Below are 25,665 nucleotides of genomic sequence, written 5' to 3'. Positions count from 1 at the left end.
AAAGATCACAGGCTATGACGGGCCACTGTCCAAAGAGAGTGAAGTAACAGTGATTGGGGCAGTCCACCCACATGAGGAATGATGATCAAAGTCTAAGAAGGTTCATGCTTGGCGGCATAGCAATCTGGTCAAACTCATTTGAATGTCAGGTTCTTACGGAGTAGAAAAACCAGTGTACAGTATATGCATTAAGAAATCAACTTGAGTGTCAGTCTTTTTCAAAGTACAAAAATGGAGAAAAACGGCTCCGTGGGTGCGTGTGAGCATATAGCAAGGTCCTTCCTAAACGACAAAATCGAAAAATCAAAGCAGGGGAAAGAAAATGCTTAAAAAAAAAAAATCAAAAACAGACTCCCCACGAGCGATGTAACCAGCGGGTACAAACGTTATCAAAACACTGCTGCGTGAGTTGAGTACACACGCCTTTAGAAAAGAAACTCGCCGGCTGAATCTGGTGTGCATTCATGGTGATTTATTTCATGTCAAAGCATGGTTTTACCCCCACTGCCAAAATAGAAAAAAAGAAAAAAATAACTATACAATAAGGAACTCTAGCTGTGAAGGCATCCACCGTAAGCGATGATGACTAGAACCCTACCGGGGCGCAATGAGCTGAATCGCCTCACGAGTACACCGGGGGGATGACGGCAGACCAAGAGGAAGAACAAGAAAGAAAAAAAAGGAAAATCAAAGGCCACTGGAGGCAAAAGCCCTTGTTTACCCGGTGAAAATTGCGTTCGCAACACTATTAACATACTTAATACTGGGAATTTATCATTATGCAGAGACCAGATTTACAGGTTCAAGCAATGATGGGGCATTAACGTTGGAGGCGCTGTTCAACGAATGCTGCTGAGTTGAGGGTGTTTTCACAAACACGTGTCCGAAATGTGACCCTGTTTGTAAACTTAACAAAAGACAGTGCAACAAACTTTGATTACGTGCATTATTATGTCTGGAAACTTGGCACAAAAAATAAAAAATGTAATTGTCATTCAAGCTGAGAGTTGAAGTGGTGTATCGAGTTCTTGTACCGTCACGTACGAATGTAACTTTTTAAGGAAACTACCGGTAGCCTGATTGATTTTTTATTATTTGTTTTTTTAATTACTTATTGGTTATCATGTGGAAACCTTAAAGGTGCCCACTTTTTATAAACAACGTTTAATACAAATATAGACAATATTGTACGTACGAGACAATCGTGTCCAAACAAGGTACTACAAAGGATATAAAAAGGGACGATTCAAAACAACGAGTTCTGGGCCGGCCAGGAACAGATGGATGGAGAATTTTGTTTTTTTGTAATTGTACCTACATTATAGACAACCCCTTCATGCACAATTGCTGGAATACGGACAGGTTATTTTTTATCATCTCTGCCATATACGCTTGGGATATGACTCTAAAAAGTATTGTCAATAAAACGTATGTGGTAAGAAGTACCGCAGCTTCAGAGCCTTGGATTAGTATAAAGCATTTTCAGAAACATTTCACTTCGAAGTAATGTGGTTATGAAAAACAATCAGTGTTTTTATGCTCAAAATATGATCATTATTTTCTATTCATATGGATTATTCTTCACTTCATGCGTGGACATATTCGCGAAAGAAACTACAACATAGTATATCTGTTATTCAGTACGGTAAACGTCATATTGTTTGATGATATTAAGAAAACACAAAAATTTCTCAGACTCCAATCACAACGGGATCTGCTCCGGATGATATCTGAGTGGTTCAGTATTATTCTACCCACTCCGAACTGTCATCAGCCCGGAAACCGGTTTCACGAGAACTGCATCAGTTGATTTTCTTTTCTTTTTTTTTTTTCTTTCTTTTTAATCAATGGTTATATTTGTACAGTTAAAAGAAAAAAAAAAGTGATGAAAAAACTGCATTCCTTAAATACAGACTATACTTCCAAGAACGAGACCAAGACTAAACCTTACGGTGTGGGTTGTCGTTTTGCGTAATGCGAATAAAAACAAATAGTGGTTTAGAGCCAGTGGACACTATTGGTAATTACTCAAAATAATTATTATCATAAAACCTTTCTTGATTACGAGTAATGGGGAAAGGTTGATAGTATAAATCATTGTCAGAAACAGCTCCCTCTGAAGTGAAGTAGTTTTCGAGAAAGAAGTAATTTCCACGAATTTGATTTCGAGACCTCAGATTTAGAATTTTGAGGTCTCGAAATCAAGCATCTGAAAGCACACAACTTCATGCGACAAGGGTGTTTTTTTCTTTCGTTAATATCTCGCAACTTCGACGACCGATTAAGCTCTAATTTTCACAGGTTTGTTATTTTATGCATATGTTGAGATACACCCAACTGAGAACTGGGTCCAGTGTCTTTAACGTTTAACGGCTTAAAGGCGATAGACACATTAGGTATACTCAACAAAATATGTATCTGGTGCCTGGAGAAGACTTCAGACCTGAAGTATTTTTCAAATTAAAATAATTTAGTGAGAAGCTACGTTCTTCAGAGGGAGCCGTTTCTGAGAAAGTTGTACACTTATCAACAGCTCTTATAGTTGCTTGCAATAGCTTTCTAACTTGGGATTAATCTTAGGACTTAGGACGAGTCCCAGCTTAGCACTAACATGTAAACCTTTAATCCTAAAGTTCGGACTAGTAATACTCGTCCTTACTCGAGATATAGGTAGCAATAATCACAGCATTTCGTGAAATCAGCTGCCTTGCCTTTAACCCCATCCATGGTGTAACTGGTTTCACAAATCGCAATATTTCTATACACATATTTTGCTTTTATTCATATTTGTATGGCTTATATAGGATTGTTCGTTTTCTTTACTCATTTGATCATCCATCATTATGTCAGCAGCCTAAAAGGAACGCGCACAGTTCAGACTACACAAACACACGCGATGACAAAAAATATATCCACTACTAACTTGCAAATATATACCAGGCCACTGCGGAAGTGTGCTCAATATATTCAGTTTCCAATGGAGGAACTCGAGAGCTTCCGATGTGAGGCGAGTTAATTGGCCCCGGTTTGCCCGGGGTAGAGCGCTCCGTTGCCCCGTACAAGCTACCCCAGACCATCCGGTGTCGATGTTGACTCTCTTCGGAACGGATGTCCCCTTGCATCGATTTTGGCTGTGACCGGCACGGGGACCGCATCCAGATGGACTCGACGGCAGGCGTGACTCGGAAAGAATTTTGAATAAAGTATTGACTTTTTGTTTTTCAAGAGTTCCCCTGAAGATGTCGACTGAAAGCCACACCAAGATTAAAGAGCAATGCGCGGGGGAATATATTGGCACGTTATGGGGTTGACACATTGTAGGGCAAATCCAGGCGGTTTGCAGTTATTGTCTGGATTGATGTTTAAACACTAATCACTTGCTACAAAACACTAAACATTGCTACTTAACTATAACAATCCTCACGTTCAATTGGTTTGAGACGTAGTTCCTATCGCTCTAAATAAACAAAACTCCCGGTTCAGATTTGACCCGATACGTTTCTGGGTCAGCTTGACCCGGGATCAGTGACAAAATGACCCAGAAATTTGTCAAAACTGAGGCAGAATCCGAGATTAAACCCGAAAATTAGTGCACATTAGAATTGCAATCCTCAACAATTGTCCTGAAGGTTTTTTAAGGATGCACACTAATGCTGAAATTCTCAAATAGACAATCTCTCTGTCTTTCCATTTAATCAGTGGTTTTGTACACAACATCAAATCGTGGACGAATTAAAAGTATTGAATCATAACACTTTCGAAACTTTGGGGACAGAACTGACCGGGGTCTCCATCTGCACCCCCATGGGGCATGACCCTTTTCTGGGTCAGAATGACCCGTAAACTGTATCAAAATTACCTAGAAATGGGTCAAACTGACTCGGAGTTTAAAATCCCAATAACCACTTTCCCGGTCAGCCTTATCCAAAAATGGATCACCCCACCCCCCCCCCCTCCCCCACCGAAATCCGATTTATTTCTGACCCTGGAGTGGTTTTGTTTAAAGTGAAGACCATGGGATGATCACAAAAAGCCAGGTTTACAAGGGGAAATGCGGAAGGACAGGAGGTATTGAGGGACATAAAAAGGGGGACAATCACAACATAGATGCATCTGTTAAAATACTCTGTTTCAAAACGGATACAGACCCACTCCTGAACACACTACACGGTAATAGAAACTGACAACCATTCAGGTAGTACAATTCAGACTGTTATTATCTCCCCCAACCAGCTGATCTTTATCCACTCAGATAGACCCTTTTACCGGTAACTACATCAACTATCATCAAATATAACGCCATTATTGCTTGAAAAACAAATACGGTCACATTGCTTTAAAACCGTAAGAGACACTCCTCTATTCGTTATTTTCTTGTAAAATGTCCGTTTTCAAGAAACTCGTTAAATGAGGCAAAACTGTGTCCCCGGATGGTTGAAATGGATTTTTTGTGTATGCTTAGAGCGGAATGCCCGATTCTTGATTTCATCAGATGATATCAAATTGGGTTTCATTCAAGAAAAAGACAATTTACATTCGGCCGGCCTAGATTTGGCTGATTTAGTATCGCTGTTTACCAGGAAAGACGTGCATTTGGAACATTATTGCTCATCTCTTAGTCCAAGGTCATTTCAGTTTTGCTTTGTGTGTTTTGTTTTGGGTTTTTTTTTATGCGCGAGAACATCGAGTCTTGGACAAGATTCTGCAAAGTCACTCTTTCAGAAGTATGCTTTGATAACAATCTTCTTGGGGCGAATTATTCAAAGAAAACTGGTTTCCGTCTAACAACTCTTGGACATCAATTCATGTCATGTTCGTGTTTGTTTCGAATCACCATGCTATTATTTAATAAATGTAAAAATGTTGTTATTATTATTAACAGATATGATATTTGGTCCTAGGAAAGAAAAGAGACATATTAAGTGCATGGGCTGACCTCTTCACATGGTGCACGCTTCAATTAATAGACAATTCAGACTGTTTAATCACAATTTGTCACAATTCAAAGTGGTCCTGGGCCATTTATTTCATTCCTGAAACCATCTCAGCTCCTGAGAGGAACGTACAGCCTGTGATGCCAAAAATGGCTGCACCAACTACACGTTCAAAAATGGCCCCACAAACTACACGTTCAAAAATGGCTGCACCAACTACACTTCAAAAATGGCTGCACCAACTACATGTTCAAAATGACTACACCAATTACACGTTCAAAAATTGCCAAACAAAAATGTTTTGAACTTGAGCCTGAAGCACTAGTCTGCTCAGCCAGGACATTTAAGTTTTACTAACTTTTGCCTTTCTGTTGTATAGATTGTTGTGCTTCTCGTCTTTTTTATTGTATTTAGATTTTGTCTTTGTATTTAAATATTTTTAGTATCTTTATGTATGTTGTTGTTTAGGTTCTTGTCGTTAGGGCGAGGTGCTGGTAACCTCTCACCTCTAGTATTTTGTAATCATGGTTTGCTCCTTGTGGTTTTGTTAAGTTTAAATTCTATACCTTTTTTGTGGTTTTAAGACTGCCTTTCCTTCAATTAGTGTTGTTTTTTAAACATTGATAGTAGAAAGCGCCTTGAGGCCTGGCATAAGGCGTTATATATATACGCTTTCATTATTAATATTATTTATTTACCAGTCTTACTATAGGCCTATATTTCAGTATGACCACTGAACAGTCTACAAACCCTTACTCCAAAGGCACACTTGCCAACATTTGACCTCAATCCTAAAAAAATCCACCTGTTTCTCTACACTAGACTCCAACATGTTTGGACCTAGATATAGATGTGTGTGGATGGCCCAGTGATAAGGTGTTACACTGTAAAAACTGGGGTCTTCGTAAAAGTATTCCCCAAACCACATGTAAAGCAAATTGTCGCATGGATTCAACATTGAGCGTTCACTTGTAACAAATGCGAAGAATTCATTGCAATATTTATTCAAATTAACTCAAAACTGCCTTAAAGGCACTGTACAATTTTGGTTACGAATCAAAACAAAAATTAGCATAAAAACTTACTTGGTAACAGAAATGGAGAGCTCTTGATAGTATAAAACATTGTGAGAAACGGCTCCCGCAGTATTTTTTGAGAAAGAGGTAATTTTCACTCAAATATTGGATTCTAAAAAGACTTCAAGGCTGAAGTCTTAAGGTCTTAGCAGATGAAAGCACACCATTTTTTTATTTTCTTTCATTATTTTCTTGCACAATTTTCTTTTTCCACAATTTTTTTGTTATTGCTATATTTGGAATACACAAAGTGAGAACACTGGACTTTGACAATTACCAAACGTGTCAAACAGTGACTTTAAAACTTGCGGTTATATAGTATTATTATGGGTTTTCCCTCAACACTGATTTATAAATTTCTCACCTTCAATCTTGCTCTCTAAGAACTGAAGGACGACTAAAATGTGCAAACCATCGATAATAGTTTTCATTTTTCATGCAGTTACTTCTGGAGTGGGTCAATAAGAACAATTGTATGCATTGGTGGCGATGATTATTGTACATCCACATTAGTGGTTTATAGAAAGGGTACTTTCAACTTAATGTATTTTGTGTAAGGGAACATGTACCTTTTGGTTTGCTTAAAGGCAGTGGACACTATTGGTAATTACTCAAAATAATTATTAGCATAAAACCTCACTTGGTAACCAGTAATGGGGAGAGATTGGTAGTGTAAAACATGAGAAAAGATACGCAGTTTTCGAGAAAGAAGTCATTTTCCACAAATTTGATTTCGAGACCTCAAGTTTAGAATTTGAGGTCTCCAAATCAAGCATCTGAAAGCACCCAACTTCGTGTGACATGGGTGTTTTTTTCGTTGACGTTGACGACGACTGATCAAGCTCAAATTTTCACAGGTATGTTATTTTATGCATATGCTGAGATACACCAAGTGAGACGACAGATCTTTGACAATTACCAATAGTGTCCACTGTCTTTAACAATAACACACTCAGCAAAAATTTAATGTATTTCAGTACACAAGTTTAGGAAACACTGAAAAGCATGATTTTGTCTAAGTGCTGGGAATGTTGGAAAAAGCTGACTAATAATAATAACAGGCATGATATTTGGCACTTGGAAAATAGTAAGAACAAGTATCACAAGGACTGGCCTATAATATGTACATGCTTTATATAGTAATTCCATAGAGCTATATTGACTAGAGTGCTAACTTGCTCTGCGTTTTGAAGCCACCCTGGGCGCAGACATGTTTGATGTGTTGCTTGACTACGAAACGATTTTTATTTTAAGAGAACACACATTGCCGCTTTTTTTTAACACTCGGAGTATGCGCTTTAATTACGTACGCGACTGCCCTTGCGTACACCGTAAGTTCGACTTGATTGACATACTACAAAACTGTATACGCGCCTTTTAAATTTGACGCACATGACGCTCGCAGTTTTTATGCTCATTCTAGCCGTACAATTGCCGTACAAAGTTTCAAGCTTTTGTGTTGATTTGTACATAAACATGGATGCGCACACACGGCATAAAAACCTTAGTGCGTGTATAACGGGGTGTTAGCACTCTAGTCAATAAACATAGCTCTATGAGTAAATCTGACTACTAGGCCGAATGTCATGCCTGTTAATAAATAAAAACTACAACACACTGTATTTACCCTGTCCCTAAAAAACTTGAGGCAAGGATATTTTCATACAGAGAAAACAAAACCCATAAAAAATTTTTATGCAAATTAACGTAGAGTCCATTGAATAACCCAAACAGAGTGGGGAGGAAAAAAATCCTAGTACCTTTTATAAATGGAATTGCTTTATATAAAGTCAAGACTCATAAAAAAAATAACACCAGCTGTACAAGTTTTGAGATGATGTACTCCTTTCTACACATCAAACATTGATACAAATAAGACAATGCAATCTCTACAAAATATAAGACTGATTGTTTTCTGCTACCGAGCTGTGTCCAAAGCGGACCTGCAAGAAGTCCATGCCCTGTGGTTCTTTCGTAAACACGTCACACGTCACATGGTCTAACATATGTTTAAAGGGCACTTAAAAATAGTTTTTACACTGAAAGAACAGGTTCGACACAAGAATGGCAGAGCACTTGTACAGAGGGTGCAGGGGTCGATTTCACAAAGAGTTAGGACTCGTCTTATCACGAGTTAGGACAAGTAACTCGTCCTAAGGTAGGATTAATCTTAACGTCTGCATCCTACAGTGCAGGGTTTGGACTCGTCCTAAGTCCTAAGATTAGTCTTAAGTTAGGAAGAGTTTTGTGAAATCGACGGCAGGTTTGAATCTTAGATCCGCCCACATCTATCCCTTTCTTTCATACATACAGGCAATCATGCTTTTCCATCAACCGAACTAAACACCTACTGTCATGTTTCTGTCTTTGTATTTATGGAGCTGACGATCTTCCCTGCCCTCTTCAAGATGTTGTTGCAGATGAGGATCCAGATGGAGATGCCAAGAGCCCCCGGGATGCCGCTGGGGAAGGAGACAACTCCTGCTAGAGGCCATAGCCATTCTTCCTTCAGCATGATCATGGGTTCATAACGATACCTCCAGATCACTGAGATCAGGCAGCAAGTCTGAAACACAGAATGTTAAAAAAAAAAAAAAAAACGTAACTCAAAAGCCCTTTTCACACTACTCTAATCCCTGGGGAATAACCGCTTTACCCCAGTTCTACCCCGGTAATAATAATACTTATAATAACATGCATTTATATAGCGCTAAATACATGGTTTCTATGCGCTGAAACAAAAAAATAGTTAAATACAACATAAAAAGACCATCAGGTGTACGATAAAACATTTTTTTTAATTGAAATGAAAAAGCTCAATAGGTAAATGGGCAAACCCTTTGGAACAGCCACCCCTGCTCTAAGGTATGAAGGTAGGGGTCAGCTAAAACCCTGGGGTATTCTTGAAACCTGACACCGAAACCCAGTGGAAAAGGGACCTAGGAATGGACAGTGTGAAACATGGGCCTGGGTAACTGTTGGGGAGAAAATCTCCTAGGCTGTGAACAAAAGATCCAGGGAATCTGAAATCTTAGGTTGGGGGGGGGTCCCTCCTTTCTTGCTTGGTGATGATAAGTATTAAGCTAATGAATTTAAAGGCAGTGGACACTATTGGTTATTGTCAAAGACTAGCCTTCACAGTTGGTGTATCTCAACATATGCATACAATAACAAACCTGTGAAAATTTGAGCTCAATTGGTCGTCGAAGTTGCGAGATAATAATGAAAGAAGAAAACACCCTTGTCACACGAAGTTGTGTGTGTTTAGATGGTTGATTTCGAGACCTCAAGTTCTAAATCTGAGGTCTCGAAATCAAATTTGTGGACAATTACTCTTCTTTCTCCAAAACTATGGCACTTTAGAGGGAGCTGTTTCTCACAATGTTTTATGCCAACCTCTCCCCATTACTTGTCACCAAGAAAGGTTTTATACTAATAGTTATTTTGAGTAATTACCAATAGTGTCCACTGCCTTTAAGCAGTAGTTGCTCGCTCTGATCCTGAGCAAACATGTTCACATTCTTGATGAAAAACCTGACAACCTTACCTGCAGTGCATTGAGAGCTAGAGTAAGACCCCAACTGAAGGTGAACGTCTTGGCAGTTTTGCCTTGCCCTGGAGTTAAAGGATTGGCAAGAAGGAAAACAAATTTGAACAAATGGTTTGCGAGAGGCACAAGTTCATGTAGGTTTGGATTTCAAAATGAAGATAATTACAAGATGAAGGTACATGTATAAGTACCCAGGTTTCTGTCTACAAGAATCTTGGAGTAACTAGATTGAACAGCAGGACAAGCTCTTATCTGAACTAGGAAAAACCCAAGTTCCGATAATTTGACACTCCTTAATGCAATGTCTAAAATCACACGCATGCAAACTGCACAGCCACGACCACTGCAAAACTTTTTGTTACAAAGACCAACAGATAACTAACTCTTCGAGCACAGTAGTCATAATAAACTCACCAATAACATTGAGATAACTGCCATAGCTACATCACTGGATTCACACCTCTTGTCCATAAAATGGACACAAAATGTGTACCCATGATTGCGACTGTCCACACATACAAGCCTACCTCCTCCATATCAGACAACCCATCAACAGACTTGCTCATATTGACTACATTAGGGCCTATCTTTAAAGCCATTGGACACTTTCGGCACAGAAACAAAATAAAGTTCACAGATTTACAAATAGGGTACAGGGTTTACAGAAGGTAATGGTGAAAGACTTCTCTTGAAATAGTATTCCATGAAATGCTTTACTTTTTGAGAAAACATTAAAAAAATAATCAATTCTCGATATCGAGAATTAAGGATTTATTTTAAACACATGTCATGACACGGCGAAACGTGCGGAAACAAGGGTGGGTTTTCTCCCGACTCCGATGACCGATTGAGCCTAAATTTTCACAGGTTTTTTATTTTATATTTAAGTTGTGATACACGAAGTGTTGGCCTTTGGAAAATACTGTTTACCGAAAGTGTCCAATGGCTTTAAAGGAAAGAGGGTAAATTTCAATAACACTCACTGAGTTTTTTCATATCATCTTTTATCTTGTTGATTTTTCTCTCGATCCTGGCATATTTGGGGAAGTCCTCTTTGACGTTCAGTTGTGATTGCTCCTCTTGTAATTGCATCAATTCCGCTTTCTTTCTTCCCTCCTCCTGTTTCTCTCCAAATACATATCTCATTACCTACAAAGATAGTATTTAAAACGTAATTTTTGATAATCTTACAATGCTGCATGCTCAGTGAACATGTGGTGTGCCGTGGCCGAGCAGAAAAGAGCAACTAGGCTCAAGATTGTGTGTCCTTAAGCAAGACACTAATTATAGCTGCGAGCTAGGTATTAAACTGTGGGATCCTTTAGCTAACTTGATGCATTATATCATATCAGCTACCTACATGTCATTGTAAGTACCCATCACAGATGGGCTCTACAAGATTTGCCCATTTAAAAGGGCTTACGTTAGAAAAACATTGCCGGTAATGGCATCCACTCTGCCTGTATATTTGAACAAATAAACTGATGAATCTGACAAGACTTTTTTTCAGTCTTTGAAGTTTGAATGATGTGTTTTGTTGGACCTAATTTCCCCACGCTTATCAAATTATACAATTTTTAAACCTTTCCATTTAAAATCGTACATTGGAAAAGTTTCCGTATGGCGCCACAACTTTTTCATTCGATATGAAATAATATAGTATCTAATTTACCTCAATGAGATATCCCTTTTTGTAAAAATTAGTGAAAAAGTGGTGGCGCCATACGGAAAGTTATCCCGTACATTTTCCAAAACACACTTTTAATTTTATTTAAAACAGAGAATGGATAACTTTCCGTATGGCGCCACCACTTTTTCACTCATTTTTACAAAAAGGGATATCTCATTGAGGTAAATTAGATACTATATTATTTCATATCGAATGAAAAAGTGGTGGCGCCATACGGAAACTTTTCCCAGAGAATTTGTGACAGTAGGATTAGGAATCAGGATAGGCCTACAATTTACAACAACAAGTACGGGATAGCCACACCACCAGTGGCCAATTTCATAGAGCTGCTTAAGCAAAAAAATTAAGCAAATCTCAGGCCCAATTATATAACCACTCGTCTAACATCTCGGATTTCAACTCAATGAAGCTTACTTACTTGTTTCACGATGTGAGGAATGCAATATTTTGACAGGTGCAATAGCGAAATGAACAGAAAAACTATAACCATGGAGGCTGCCATTTTGTTGCGCTGGCCTCTAGTGCTCGGCGGTCCCTTGTCGCAAGAGGGCGCCATTGGTTAACAAAACTCTTGCGATTAGAAGCCATTGTGTCCAAAACAAACGCGCGGGACCAGACTAACGTGGACTACACCGCAAATTAAACATGTAGGATGCGACGTCCCACGATGACCCGGTTACCTCGCGCACACGAACAAAATCCATCGTTTTGTATCGAGTAAAAACAGAGATTCTTCTTTAGTTTTGAGCAGATCAGCAGGGAAACAATGTACTGCCATTCAGGTAGTGATATAAAATCGTTTAACCTTCCACCCAGGAACTTGTACGTTAAAGTTGTATTGAAAAGTTTGTTATGACACTGACTGAACTCATGCTGAGTCAGTCGGCGACTGTGTAAACACAATACAATACAGTGACAAATGTGGACCATGTCATTTCTGAACTTCTTAACTCTTGAATATTTAATAACTGTTTACATAAGAATGTACAGGACAAAACACTGGGAAGAAGAAATAACTGGTCCCCCCATGTCGCAACTCTCCCAATATACGGCTCTGTAAAAACTCAGAGTAAAAACTGGCTTTCGGGTGCGCACCACCACTGATGCAAAAATAATACTCATCAGTTGGAGCACTCTCGGTGACTCAACAAAATTAATAATTGTTATTATTATTAATTTGGTCTCTCAGCCCCTTCTAAACCAATCAGATATTTTTGCAGGCAACTAAACATCAAATTTCATTTTACTTTTTTGTAGGTCAACCGTTTGTAGTTTTTGCCTATTACCCTAACAAAAAAACGACAAAATAATGAAAGTGTCCTTTTTACAAAACTGACTCGCTGCCAGTTTCCACTGAGGCATCCTGCCATTTCCAAGACAAATTAAAAAAAGCCTAAATTTATCAAATCTCCTCAAACGTTGCAGCACAGAACCCCACTGGTTCGGGTAGATTGTTATAATAACTATTTACACAGTGACCACCAAAACGTCATTATTCAAAATATATTTAGGGCCGACACAATTCCGATAATAAGCTACGATAATCAGAGTAATGGCGCACGGTGCACCCTTCTCGGAAGCAACTCATTCTCTGAAAAGTAGGCTACCATTTTGGATGTTGTTACAATTCGTTTTGGTCTGTTTTGACATCAAAATCTTTGACGATTTGTTTCTATACCAGTGCTCCAGTGTACTGTTTCTGGGAACAGGAGATAGTTTCTCCCATATACGGTGAACTGTGATCTGAGACTTATTCTGATTTACTATACCTCAAACATATTCATGACCGAGAGTCGAGTTCTCATTGGTCCATTCACCATCACGCGCCAGGTGTTAATTGTGCTAGCTATACCAAGCGCGCACGTGAGTATTCACGCAAGTGAAATTATGCGCATGACAAGTTTAAATAGTTCCCTGGGAACTTTTCTACTTGTCATGCGATCGTGGACAATTTTATAACAGCTGAAACATTAATACGTGAACATTAATGGACTGAGCTAGATCCATTTTGTACCTTCCCTGTTTTTATTTATGAATCAGAGATTCAGTAAGTTTTTGTGTTCATCAGAGCCAGTTTGTGTGCTCATAAAGTGCAGAAACTAAAAAAAGTTAATGAACAAAATTATCCAGAATGCATTTTATTTTAGTCGTCATTTCCTCTTGCTCATATAATTTGCAACGGTAACTGCATATGTATGAAGTATAGTAAAACAAATATAACATGGTTTCTTTCGTGTGACTAGTTGATTATTAGCTCCCCTCGGTTATGGAAGTTGACAAACTAGTTCCCTCGGCTTCGCCTCGCCCTCTTTTGAAACACCCTCCTTCAGCTCCCATTATGGGTGTTTAAAAAAAAATTCAGGGGCCCCTAAAATTAATCAAGCGCTATAAAGCACTATAGGTGTTTTTTTTTTTTTTTACATTGGGTAGTCTACTTCTAACTTAGTAGAATAATGCTTATCCCTTGTATAGACGACCGTTCCAGTCCAGTACCTCCCGTCATGGGGTGATCATGTCCACGAAACGTCATCATCCCAACAACAATATTCATGGGCTTAAAAACTGCGAGACCCAGTCACATGTAGTTCGTGTACAAACAACAAGTATATTGTCCCCTTTTCACCAGGTCTCAGGGGGAGTGGCAGATTCACCTAGTTAAGCCAGATTGAGGATCGGAATGGAGGGAACTAAAAAACCTTGCAAAGGTAAGAGTGCTATAATTCAGATTTTTCGGACACACCTAGACTGATCTTTGCTCCATGTTCGACTTTATAGTCACTTTGGGTTAGCATAATAATAATAGGCATTGCAAACTTTTTTTGACATGGTTTGGTGGAAACTGTTCTGGATCTAATAGTAAGTGTCATGCAGCTACAACTGACAATATTGGTGTCAACTTTTATTTACACGTCAAGATAGATCGTTTAGCTGTTGCAAATTGCGGCTTACGGAAATGCCGCAATGCACATAAAATTAATAAGAACAAACACTACCTTATCGTGTACGTACACGATGAGCTATAATGTACGTATACACGACAAGTTGGGATTTATCATGTACGTACACAATAGTTACAGGTACAAGAGTGAAGTTTTTTACTTTCTTGTCCGCGAGTGGTACTGGCAGTTCCACTCTTGTGAGAGTGAAGGTCAATCTGTGCCACTGTTTTGAGTGAAATTGGAACGAACTTCACTCAAAAATCAAGTTGTACCAGTCTCTCACTCCAAAAACACAATTTGACTTGTCATTTTACGTACACGATAAGTTACTGTTGTTTTTATTCATGTGACGACACAATACGCTTCCGTAGCATACCTAGTATCTAAATATGCAACTCTGTTTGACCTGACCTTTCGAAAAGTCATATAGATATATTGCGATAAATAGCTAAATTTGTTTGTATAGGCCGATAGCATAGAGAAACCTCTGTACAAAAGCACTACATGTATAGTATTGTATCAGGCTAACAACTACCTTTACTCATGCTCAAGGACAAAGCCTGCAAAAAGCTGTGAAGTGTGACAGTGCGAAGGTCGCAAAATATTATCCAATGGCCGGGGGGGGGGGGTGTAAAAAAAAAGCTTTCCAACATGCACACAAAATTGCTAGTGGGCTAACGTTTTTACCTTCGCGAGTCTTTCTCAAGGCCATAGCCTTTGAGAAAGACTCAAACCTTTCAGGTCAAAATAGAAGTTCGAGAAAAACTTGTCTATAATGCCACAAACTGTTTAATTGTTGAGGTTATTGTTTTTTGGTGTTTTTTTTTCTCGATCCCCCCCCCCGTCACTTTGTCGTTTTTCCATCCACTCTAGGTCTCCTGGAGCGTTTGCGTGACGGGGAGACTGTAATCTGCGCAGAGGGCTACCTCTTCGTGTTTGAGCGTCGCGGTTACTTGACGGCTGGGTCATTCGTCCCGGAAGTAGTCATTGAACATCCGGAGTTGGTCAGGCAGCAGTATGAGGAATTCGTTCACGCTGGAAGTGACGTAGTGTTGGCGTTTACTGTAAGCACAGAAGTCGAGTAGTTTTCAGCACAGTTGGGCTATCCTTGGGTGTCTAGGCAGTGACTTTTCGTAATAATATTGTCAAAGACAAATATCCCCGCTTGATGTATCCAAAACATGCATACAATAACAAACCTGTGAACCTTTGGGCCCATTATTGTGGCCATCGAAGTTGCACAAAATTAACGAAAGAAAAATAGGTATACTTACTACGTAGTAATTCTTTGTTCACTTGCGGCAGTTATTTAGTGCATTGGCCACCGAACAATATTAAGATATTGACAAACGTAGGGAGATGTTAGTCTTGCTCTATAGTAAACACTCTTTTTAGAACTTAAAATTTAATAGCTTTGTAATTTTTAGTACTATGCACACAGGGAAAAGATGGCACTGATTGGTCGTGAACATGAACTGGAGGCGATCAACAAAAAGGCTCTGCGCATGGCACGTGAAGTTGCAGACGAGACTGGGACGCTAATGGCGGGAAACATCAGCAACTCCAACATATTTGTGGACACAGTGCCAAACTATCGTGAGAAAATAATGAACATGTTTAAGGTAATACTATTAGGGAGGTTTAGCTGCATGTTTCGCGAGCAAGCACGTGAACGTGAACGTGAAAAAAAATGTGTCGTTTTGGGTTGAATTGACGTCATCACTTTGGGCTTATTTCGTGCTCACGACGGGTCGTGATCATGAACGTACATGTACGTGCCTGACGTGAAAATGGTAACTTCACGTAGCCTATGCTAATAAAAACATGAGATTTTAGCAACACGATTTTTAAAGTCAGGCCTATAGAGTCCAGTCCTGTTGTCGAGTCCCATAATCAGAGTGTTCGATCCGAAAACGTACCCTTGCGTTTAACGTCCAAGTTCAAATGCCTTGCCTTTATGAGTCTAGGCCCTTTTCGAAACCACGGCTTCGGCTTTGGATTCGGCTTATGAGCGCCTATGCAAATCACGCGCAATCGTCATAACAACCGCGGGCCAAGCTAGCCTGAGCCGAATCAGGACTCCCCCTCGAGCCGAAGCCGTGGATTTGAAAAGGGCCTATGTTTAAAGCCTACTAAATTCCAAGTTCGCGTCCCAACTGCAAACGTAAGATCGTAACATTTCGTCCTTTGTCTTGAGTTGAGGGTGCATTTTGACCTCATGCATAATATAGATTTTATAGTGCACAGTGTTAAGTCTATTCGAATTGGTACTTTGATTCAGACTGCGCGATATTGAGTAGCAAAACTTGTAATTTTAATCAAAGAAAATCTGAATCTACACTACCCAAACTACACACAAAAACAACGGGAATATTTACACCATGCAATCAAGTTAAACATTGAATGTTTTCTGGCGTTTCCCTCATCAGGTTCATTACGTAAAATAAAAATAACATTGTCTGTTGTCCTAATGCTTATTACAGGAACAGATAGAATGGGCAGTAGAGTGTGGTGCAGATTTCATTGTAGGAGAAACCTACGACACTTGTGGTGAAGCATTACTGGCTGTTGAAGCTTGCAAGAAGTTCGGTAAAGGTAAGTTGGTATCTCTCCGAGTTCGATAGATTTAGCTATTAATGGTAAACAATCACAAAACATTCGTATAGACCCAAAAACTTTCAAATAAGCTCTGTATTTGGAGTACAATATTTTTGAGTACAATTTTATTCTATTTCAAAATCTGTAAAGTTTCCCGTGTGGTCTTATCAAAGCGAAAACAAGGACTAGCGGTAAATAGCCACGCCCTGACTCATTTAATAAAAATAGTTGGTGAAGACTAATGTCACCACACGCACATTCATAGGGTTTATAACAACTGCGAAAATCAGACGTTTTTGACATACGATCATTTCTGGTGTCACCCATAATCGTTAGGTCTCCCCTGCGTAGTGACCATCGCGTGCCAGAAAACGGTTATCAACGGTAAACGGGCAACCATAGACGGCGTGGAAATCTGTGATGCCATGAATCGTCTGGCAGCGGCAGGGGCTGATGTGGTGGGGCTGAACTGCGCCATGGGTCCAGTGACTATGCTGAACGTTGTCGAACGGGCAGTAACGGAATGCAAGGTGGGTTGTGGCGGTATACCTCGCTATAATTGCATAACCTACAAAATTGTACGTCTGGTACCGGGAGTTCTGTTGGGATTTATTTTCACCTGCATTTAGTGGGGAGGGTGGTGGTGGGGGCTGTCGTGTGTTCGTTCACTTGCTTGTTTCTTTTTCTAGAAAACCTAAATATTTTGTCACAACGACGAGAAATGGGTCAAACTAACGCGTTATCCAAGGTGAAATACTATCGTTTTAAAATTACCTTCCGGGTGAAATTATATATAGTACAATAATAATATGCCATCAATTAGTGTTAGGGGTTACCAGTCCTCACCAAAACTAACATATGTATCTTTATAACCCAATGTCATGCAGGCACCACTTGCAGCAGTACCCGTGCTGTATAGAACCACTGAGGAGTATCCCAACTTCATATCTTTAAAAGATCCGCAAACAGGTAAACCACAATATTTTCCACCTAAACCGAAGGCAGGAGATTCTGCAACCCCCCCCCCCCCCCACCTCCAATGAGGCGAAATGTGCCCAAACTTCTTATAGTGCCCTCTTTTGAATCATCCTCCTTCAGCCAATGTCAACTTCCCAGAGTGGACAGAACCTCCGGCGGGCGGACATATTTTCCTGCAACATCGACTTACCCAAACTTTTGACACATTAGTATTGACCACAAACACTGGTTGTTTTCATGTCAGTGTATACACATACAAATTAAAAAAAGACTGGCAATTATGACTGGGACAACCACAGCCAGCTGTGCGCAGCATTAAAGCATTAAAGGACACTATTGGTAATTGCTCAAAATAATTATTAGCATAAAACCTTAATTGGTAACTAGTAATAGGGAGAGGTTGATAGCATAAAACCTTGTGAGAAACGGCTCCCTCTAAAGTGATGTAGTTTTCGAGAAAGAAGTAATTTTCCACGAATTTGAATTCGAGACCTCAAGTTTACAACTTGAGGTCTCGAAATCAAGCATCTGAAAGTACACAACTTCGTGTGACAGGGGTGTGTTTATCTTTCATAGTTATCTCGCAACTCCGACGACCAATCGAGCTCAGGTTTGTTATTTTATGTACATGTTGAGATACACCAAGTGAGAAGACTGGATTTTGACAATCACCAATAGTGTCCACTGCCTTTAACTCCTGCAGAAACACTGTCCTTTATACCCCATATCACACTTCACCGTTTTCGTTCTTGCCTGCAGACAAGCCGATCTTCCCCCTGGATCTTGACTGCGTCCAGTGCAACCGCACGGACGTCCACAACTTCGGCAAGCGCATTCAGGAACTGGGCATCAAGTACGTAGGTCTTTGCTGCGGTAACTCCGCTCACTACACCCGTAGCCTTGCCGAGAGCCTTGGCCGTAAACCACCGGCTTCTCGGTACACCCCGGACCTCAACAAGCACTGGCTCCTCGGCAGCGACGCTAGCCTGGCTCCCCTCGACAATGACCACAAGGAGACCAAATATTCACAGAACCTTGTTCAACCTAAATAAAGTTCAAGGAGATTCTGGAAGACGTGCGAGCTACTCAGTTTCTTTTCGTTTCGCACCGTTAGTACTCATCCTGCTATTTGTGCTATGTGCCATTGGATAAAAAATAATTGTAAAACAAAATCATAGTGTAGAATGGGTTTGATTTTTTTCCCGAATGAATAATCGTTAAAAAGTTGTTTATAACTGAATGATGGAACTTTGATCACCGAATTACAAATTAATCAACCATTCTGGTATTATCTATACTCCTGGCAACAATATTAGTATAGTAATTTTAGAATTGGTCTCTTTCATTATTCGATTGTGTCAACTGTACACGTGCGCCTTAACACTATAACTGGTTGGCAAACTATGTCCCCTTTGGAAACCACGGCTTCGGCTCCAGATTCAGCTCCCCAGTCTAGCTTTTGACAACACCCAACATAATCATAACAACAAATTTAAAAACATCGATTTTGTTATTTATGTACTTTTAGGTTGCCTAAATCTCGAGTAAACTTGCATGGTCTTACATTTTTGTCAAAAGATTAATAAAGATCTTAAAACAGACGATTTCTGAGCCGTGTTATTGTCCAAATTATCAACAAATGTTTGTAAATAACTCCAAAGGTAAAAACATTCGCCCCTTTTGAAGCCGCGATCGCTTCCCTTTGGTTTTTTAATTGTATACTTTTTTTTTAAATTTCAAAAGACAGTTTTTAATCTAAAGAAGCCCATTATACTACTTTGACAAGCAATGAGTGTTATTCCTTAAGAGTGGTAGAGATTGCCTTCAGTTCAACAACTTGCTCCGGATTCAAGGTCAACTCACAGGCGCTTTTACTTCTACGAAAGCTGCGCCGTTTGCCCGCTCCCCCGGTCCCGTTGTTCTTCTTCAGTGTCGCCACGCTGCTCCCCGTGGATGATCGCACGCGGTAGCCAGACATGGCGACGCTTTGCCTCTTCCGCAGCATAACGTCATTGATGTCACCCCTCACGAAGAAGATGACGTACATCTTGGGAATAAAGATACATGACATCATCAGGATGGAGTTGGCAATCATTCCGAGTGAACGATACATGATTGACACAGACGAGACGGCCGATGTGGCGGTACCGAAACCCGCGGCGTAAGCACCCACGATGACGAGCATGGAGCCCGCCGACGCAAACGCGCAGAACTGGACCTCGTGGTAGTTGTCCGGAAGCTGCCGGGCGAGAACGCTGAAGACCAGGGTCACGAACAGGAGGACCAGACTGAAACAGATCTCGGTTACACTCTCGTGGAGCTGGATATTGCAAGCTATGAGGAGATTCACTGACTCGCCGCCTGTTGAATCATCTTGGAATGTAAACTGGTTGCTCACATCGGGCGGGAAAACGATGATCCATGCAATGCTTATGCATATCTGAAAAGAAAAGACAATGCAATGACAACTCTTTAAACTTGGATTGTACTTCTTGTTTTGACGAAATTTATCCAGTGCAATGCATGTTTCAATTAGATTGTAAATCTTAAAGTTAATACCCACCTCTGTGGCCCAAACGAATCCCAAGATAACCAACTGCCGCGTCAAACTCCAAAGTTCAGCTTCTTCTTCGGAGTCGGTCTGCTTAGCCTTGGCGAATACTCGATACAGCCTGGTGCTTTTCATTGCGAATGGAGCAAACATCAGCGAGTAGGCAAAGGACGGACCCATACGGGTAACCACACAGAGCCCCGGGGATGGTGTGAAGGTCGACGACAAGGCCGCCACAGTGGCGAGTATGATGCCCCCGTAAATGAAGAGGCAAAGCACGGGATCTGACCTCCTCATGATGCGTTGTTTATACTGCGTGAAGTAAAACAGTAGTACCAACATGGCTTCCAAGAAGGCCACACCACTCATGATGGTGACCACCGTGCCTTCGATGGTACCCCATGACATGTAGAATACATCTACTGGCCTACAATCTGTGCGATTGGCATCCGGCCACTCCGGAGGTGCGCATTCCTGACAGAGCGTTTGGTTGAGGACAATGGCATTGTCCACGCACTTGATACAGTGCCAACAGCACTTCCTCTCCTCGTCGAAAAACTCTTTCCTGTACCCCTGCGGACATGGTGAGCTGCATACAGACAGAGGCACAAAGAAGGGCAGGCCGTCTGTATCATTGGTGTAAAACCTGATGCTTGAATCCTTGATATCCAACACAGTTAGCTCTTCCCAAGATCCTACATCTTTGAAACTTGTCAAGCCCCATGCGCTGTTGAGATTCCGAATCTTGTACCTTACTTTCCCGTCTCCGTTCCCATCAAACGCCACCTGCCCGTTGGACAAACTCGTGAAGGTTGTCTCCATCAGGTATGATCGCAAGAGCTTCCCGTCTATATTCGCCACGAGAGGGCAGTATTCCAGGTTCTCTGAACCACCACACTCTGTGATGAGCATACTGTTCAGGGCATGCGCAAATGACATGACGCTATCAATCACAAGAGTCTCGTGCGGGGATAGGAGATCAGTCTCGTTCCCACAGACTCCAAAGAAGTCGCACTTCTCGCTGTATACTGCAAGATACTCCTTTGTCCAGGGGTTCGGATTGTTTGCATTCAGAGAATCGTAGAAGAAGGTGTCGAAGTCTTGGAGTCTCTCTGAGAATGGGACGACGGTAATCATACCTTCAAAAGGAAAATAAACATCGACAGTAATTAGAAAACACTCAAATATGCAATCTACTTTTGCAATCTACATCTTGAGTAAAATCCATACGAACGTTCGGTTAATTTTTGCTATACTTTTGTCTGAGAAAATGGAGGTGCAAGTTTAGAAATATTCTTTATGCATTTTAGAAACTAAAATAATTTTCCCGATGACGTTGCAAACATTATTGTTTGCATCCAAGAAAAAAATAATGTCCTTTAAAAAAACATTTTAAGTTTTTAGTATAACTGAAAGAGAGGCTTGCGACAACACCATTTGAAAATCTCTTTTGAGTAGTGTCTGGTTCTAAAAAGAACCGGTTGTTAACAACTCAGAACAAGCACTTCTCAAAAGAGATTTTCATAATGGTGTTACCGCAAACTTCTCATAGAACCTTATTCGTAGAAATACAAAATGTGAAATACAAAAGAAGAAATACAAAATGATTTTGCAACACTCACCCATAGCAGCATGTTCGACCTTCTCAAGTCCCTGCCGACCGAAGTTTCCAACCCCATCGCTGGCGATGAAGGTAAACTCCCCCACTGCCTTGTTTCTCTCCACCGCACCCAGCAGCATGACGGCCTCTTCCAGGTGGGCAAAAAGGACTACAGCCACAGCACGGTTGTATGGATCAGTCCGAAGGTTTGCGACAATTTCGTCGTAATATCTGTGAATAAAACAGTTTAAGGGAGTTAGGTTAAAGGAACACGTTGCCTTGGAACGGTCGAGTTGGTCTTTGAAAAGCGTTTGTAACCGTTTGTTTTAAAATGCATATGATTAGAAAGATATTTTAAAAGTAGAATCTAATGATCCACACAAGTAGCACTCGATATTGCGTGGTTTTCCTTTTACCTCGTCGACAAACATGGTCGGCCATTAAATATGGGAATCAAATTTTTGACTCCCGTAAATGGCCGGCCGTGTTAGTTCGCAAATTAAAAGGAAAACCACGCAGTTTCGAGGCAAATGTGTGCGGATCATTGTATTCTACTTTTTAAACATCTTTCTAACCATTATGCATGTTATAACAAACGGTTACAGACGCGTTTCAAAGACCAACTCGACCGATCCAAGTCAACGTGTTCCTTTAAGTCTCAAAAAGTTAACATACGATGTGATCTATTGACATAGGCCTATACGCCCAACAGGTTGCAATAAAGTCAGCCATTTTGGGCACGTCGTGGAGAAGCGAATACGAGATCCGACTCAAGTTCTGGTGGCTAAATCATTGCAGTGTGTGGGTTCGATTCCCGGTTACGACACAGGCAAGGAACATAACCATAATAACTTCTCTTCGCCCAGGTGTACAAATAGGAGTCTGCAATTAGAAGTACCGATAGTCGGATTTATCCCTAAGAACTACCATCAGCTGAAGCTGTGTACTCCAAAAGGAATTGAGAAAGTTTAAGGAATATTCTACCAGGGGTAATAATGTTTGTTGTCAAGCACTTTGATGGGCGCAAAAGAAAAAATGTATATAACGAAAATACAGTAAAAGTTTAGGACTTCCAACATGAATTATGCTTTTTAATGACAAATGCAGGCCTTACTCTTCTGAGAAACTTGTAGATATCTCCTTAGTGTAGGCGAGGCAGACGTTGTCATTGGCGGTGACCTGTTTGGAGAATTCATAATAACCATTCTCCCCGTACTCATCGTCAGAGAAGAGCAACGATACGTAGGTCCACCCATAGTACTGCACAATGTCCATTATGGCATTCACCTGGTGACGGTCAGACGGCACGACACGAAAGAAGTACGGGTAAGCAACTTTACTGAGGCTGTCAATTGTCGATAAGTAGCTCACCTACAAGGAATACGGAAAAGCAACAATAAGAAGTACAGTTTGAATCTTATTTCGACAGCATGTGAGTGAAGTAAACAATGTTGGGGGGTAAAGAACAGTACAGAAATGTAGGCCTAATGACATTGAGTTCTAAATTAATATAATTATTACGTTTGAACACCCTTAATATTTTGCAAAGCTATCGAACTAATAATAGAGTTATTAAATCTGATTTGATTAATGTAAGTATAATTTGCATTCCTCCTCCCTGCCGTCTGTACCTTTCCACTGCAATATCGCTCTCAATTGGTGAATATTGGCTTATAATTTAACTCCAAACTTATTCGTAATCAAACTTGTACAGATCAACCACTTTTCACATTAGCAGACTTTTCGATGTTAAAAAAATGCTTTGCCAGAAGTTAAAAAGTACTGTTTAGCTTTAATGTTTTCCAGTCGTCTCTTATCGAATAAGGGTGATAACTGTGGGTTGTAGAGGGAAAGTATGCCTTTGGTTTTTAAAACCGTTTAATTGGTTTAATCCTATGGCCTAAAAAACATAAAACTAAACCTGTGAAAATTTAAAAAGGTGGTAGCTTTTGAGAGCGGTTTAATCCAGGCAGGAATAATAATATCCGTGCTAAAAACACACTATCTGAGAAACGTTTCTGACAGTAAACGTTTGCGTTTCACACATCAATTATTATTGTTTGTTTAAAATGGTTGAATTTTTTTTAAACAATGTTCCAAAACATTAAAAGAAATCAACAGTATTTGGGTCAGACCAACGCACATTTTACCTCATGTCTTCCGATTTTGATTAACATTGCTTTGCTTGTAGGTCCTTACTAGCAATGAATGAACACCAACTGAAACAAAAAATGTGTTGGCCTGACGTGGAATGACCGATTATGTTAATAATCCAGTCAGTTTTTAAGCAGGAAAAGTTAACACTGTAGGCCCTATCCAACGAAATTCGAAGTTGCATGCAAAACACTTTAAAATGAATCTGGTGTAAGTTAGTTTTAATGTATGGGCTTATTACAAACATGATTAAAACAGTCAAGTGGTTTGAGAACAAAAAACGGTATACTTTCCCTTGTGAAAGGTACATGTAGTAAGTTGTTTTTACCCACCTGTGGTATCTGATACAATCCAAGGAGTATGGTCAGCTCCGAGCTACTCGCACTCTTCTGTGATCCAACGACACCCGCAACCCTCTTACCATGCAGACAACTAATACCATAACCCCTGCTCCCCGAAGTCACATTCTTCTCCCAGCAAGCTCGTCTCATTTCCGGGGGTATGAAGTTCAGACCTTTCTTCAGCGTCCATATGTCGCTGTAGCACGAGTCGTATATCTCGAACCCAAGACGCAGGCCTGGGAGCAAGGATGTGTTATTATTGACGTAGCTCACTGCATAGACCATGGCCTCGACCAGCTTGAGGGCTTTACTCTCGCGAATTGCCTTACATTCTCGCGAGAACTCGTCGTAGGTGTGGAGAGGGAAGAAACCGCCGAGGATGATGTCGCCATCTTTGAAGTACACGTCGGAGGGCGTGGTAGATGAGTTACCAGTTGCCGTGGCAGCGGTAAACGAATGGATTGAGTGTCCGGGATGGATGAAGACATACATCAATAAGATGAAAATTGAAGCTGACGCCATGGCTTCAATGAATAATTATCGACAACAGCTCAAAAAGAAACCAGAATTTATTTTTGAAGATGTTTCTACCGGTTCTCAATAATGCAGTGTTTTTATAAATCGCACACATCCTAGACTTGAAATTAAATGTCTTCTCTACCTCAGGCCTTAGAGGGGTTCAACATCAATCCACACATTCAGGAGGAGAACCACCGACTCAAAATGTCCGCTCATTTATTCATTTGGTCGTTTTCTTTGTAAAGGTTTCTTCACCAAGCTGTTGTACCTCTATGGCGATCTCTTTGTAATTAGTTCTCCACCGTGTGTTCATGGGACACCTTATGGTCTGTTGTCAGACCTCCAGAAGTCCAGTTCAGTTGTTGGAAATAGTGTCCAGAAAACAGTCTGCATTGAGTCCTCATTTGCTCATATTATAGTTGCAAGCGTGTCATCTGTGATAATTTATGCAAGATGAAACGATGTGCGATGCTTCTTATGTACACATTAACATCAAATACGACCACTTCAACCGTAGAGCAAGGACCAGATGCTTCAATAGTGCACAAACTCGCCCTTAATCATCTCTTTGAGCATTAAATACATCATTGTTGCAACTCACATGTAGGAGCAAGTTCTGTACTAGATGGTTTAGCCAAAACAACAACATGTATGAATCAAATTCCCATGGAATTTCCAATTGCTTCACGAAATGTTCCCACGAAATCTGGCAGGGAATCACACAAAACGTCAACA

The 25,665-nt window shown here is 40.4% G+C and overlaps 3 protein-coding genes across 3 annotated transcripts; 1 reads left to right on the top strand and 2 right to left on the bottom strand.

Annotated features, from left to right (window-relative positions):
- Positions 1 to 8,203: 8,203 nt before the first annotated feature.
- LOC117296810 (tail-anchored protein insertion receptor WRB-like) lies at positions 8,204 to 11,766 on the bottom strand. Its single transcript, XM_033779873.1, has 4 exons — positions 11,669 to 11,766; positions 10,544 to 10,709; positions 9,558 to 9,625; positions 8,204 to 8,576 (listed from the first exon to the last, which is right to left on the bottom strand). Exons 1-4 carry the CDS (start codon positions 11,750 to 11,752, stop codon positions 8,364 to 8,366), a joined length of 531 nt encoding a protein of 176 aa, XP_033635764.1. The 5' UTR covers positions 11,753 to 11,766; the 3' UTR covers positions 8,204 to 8,363.
- Positions 11,767 to 13,799: 2,033 nt separating this feature from the next.
- Positions 13,800 to 19,366, top strand: LOC117297075 (betaine--homocysteine S-methyltransferase 1-like). The gene is made up of 7 exons (XM_033780203.1): positions 13,800 to 13,955; positions 15,063 to 15,253; positions 15,617 to 15,811; positions 16,673 to 16,784; positions 17,124 to 17,317; positions 17,675 to 17,756; positions 18,525 to 19,366. Exons 1-7 carry the CDS (start codon positions 13,928 to 13,930, stop codon positions 18,815 to 18,817), a joined length of 1,095 nt encoding a protein of 364 aa, XP_033636094.1. The 5' UTR covers positions 13,800 to 13,927; the 3' UTR covers positions 18,818 to 19,366.
- Positions 19,367 to 19,560: 194 nt separating this feature from the next.
- Positions 19,561 to 24,933, bottom strand: LOC117296679 (metabotropic glutamate receptor 3-like). The gene is made up of 5 exons (XM_033779709.1): positions 24,403 to 24,933; positions 23,031 to 23,287; positions 21,939 to 22,147; positions 20,329 to 21,455; positions 19,561 to 20,205 (listed from the first exon to the last, which is right to left on the bottom strand). Exons 1-5 carry the CDS (start codon positions 24,931 to 24,933, stop codon positions 19,561 to 19,563), a joined length of 2,769 nt encoding a protein of 922 aa, XP_033635600.1.
- Positions 24,934 to 25,665: the final 732 nt, after the last annotated feature.

The sequence above is a fragment of the Asterias rubens genome, chromosome 11, assembly GCF_902459465.1.
Source record: "Asterias rubens chromosome 11, eAstRub1.3, whole genome shotgun sequence".
NCBI classification, from domain to species: Eukaryota; Metazoa; Echinodermata; class Asteroidea; order Forcipulatida; family Asteriidae; genus Asterias; species Asterias rubens.
Note: the sequence above shows the minus strand (reverse complement) of the source record. Positions and strands in the feature narration are given on the sequence as shown.

Excerpts from the sequence above, each read along its gene's own strand:
- LOC117297075 (XM_033780203.1), top strand. The coding sequence starts at position 13,928 with ATGGAGGGAACTAAAAAACCTTGCAAAG. Across the intron at positions 17,318-17,674 it reads GGGCAGTAACGGAATGCAAG|GCACCACTTGCAGCAGTACC; the intron begins GTGGGTTGTGGC and ends AATGTCATGCAG. Across the intron at positions 17,757-18,524 it reads TTTAAAAGATCCGCAAACAG|ACAAGCCGATCTTCCCCCTG; the intron begins GTAAACCACAAT and ends TCTTGCCTGCAG.
- LOC117296810 (XM_033779873.1), bottom strand. The coding sequence starts at position 11,752 with ATGGCAGCCTCCATGGTTATAGTTTTTCTGTTCATTTCGCTATTGCAC. Across the intron at positions 10,710-11,668 it reads TTCCTCACATCGTGAAACAA|GTAATGAGATATGTATTTGG; the intron begins GTAAGTAAGCTT and ends CTATCTTTGTAG. Across the intron at positions 8,577-9,557 it reads TAGCTCTCAATGCACTGCAG|ACTTGCTGCCTGATCTCAGT; the intron begins GTAAGGTTGTCA and ends TCTGTGTTTCAG.
- LOC117296679 (XM_033779709.1), bottom strand. The coding sequence starts at position 24,933 with ATGGCGTCAGCTTCAATTTTCATCTTATTGATGTATGTCTTCATCCAT. Across the intron at positions 22,148-23,030 it reads TCTACAAGTTTCTCAGAAGA|ATATTACGACGAAATTGTCG; the intron begins GTAAGGCCTGCA and ends TTTTATTCACAG. Across the intron at positions 21,456-21,938 it reads GGTCGAACATGCTGCTATGG|GTATGATTACCGTCGTCCCA; the intron begins GTGAGTGTTGCA and ends TTCCTTTTGAAG.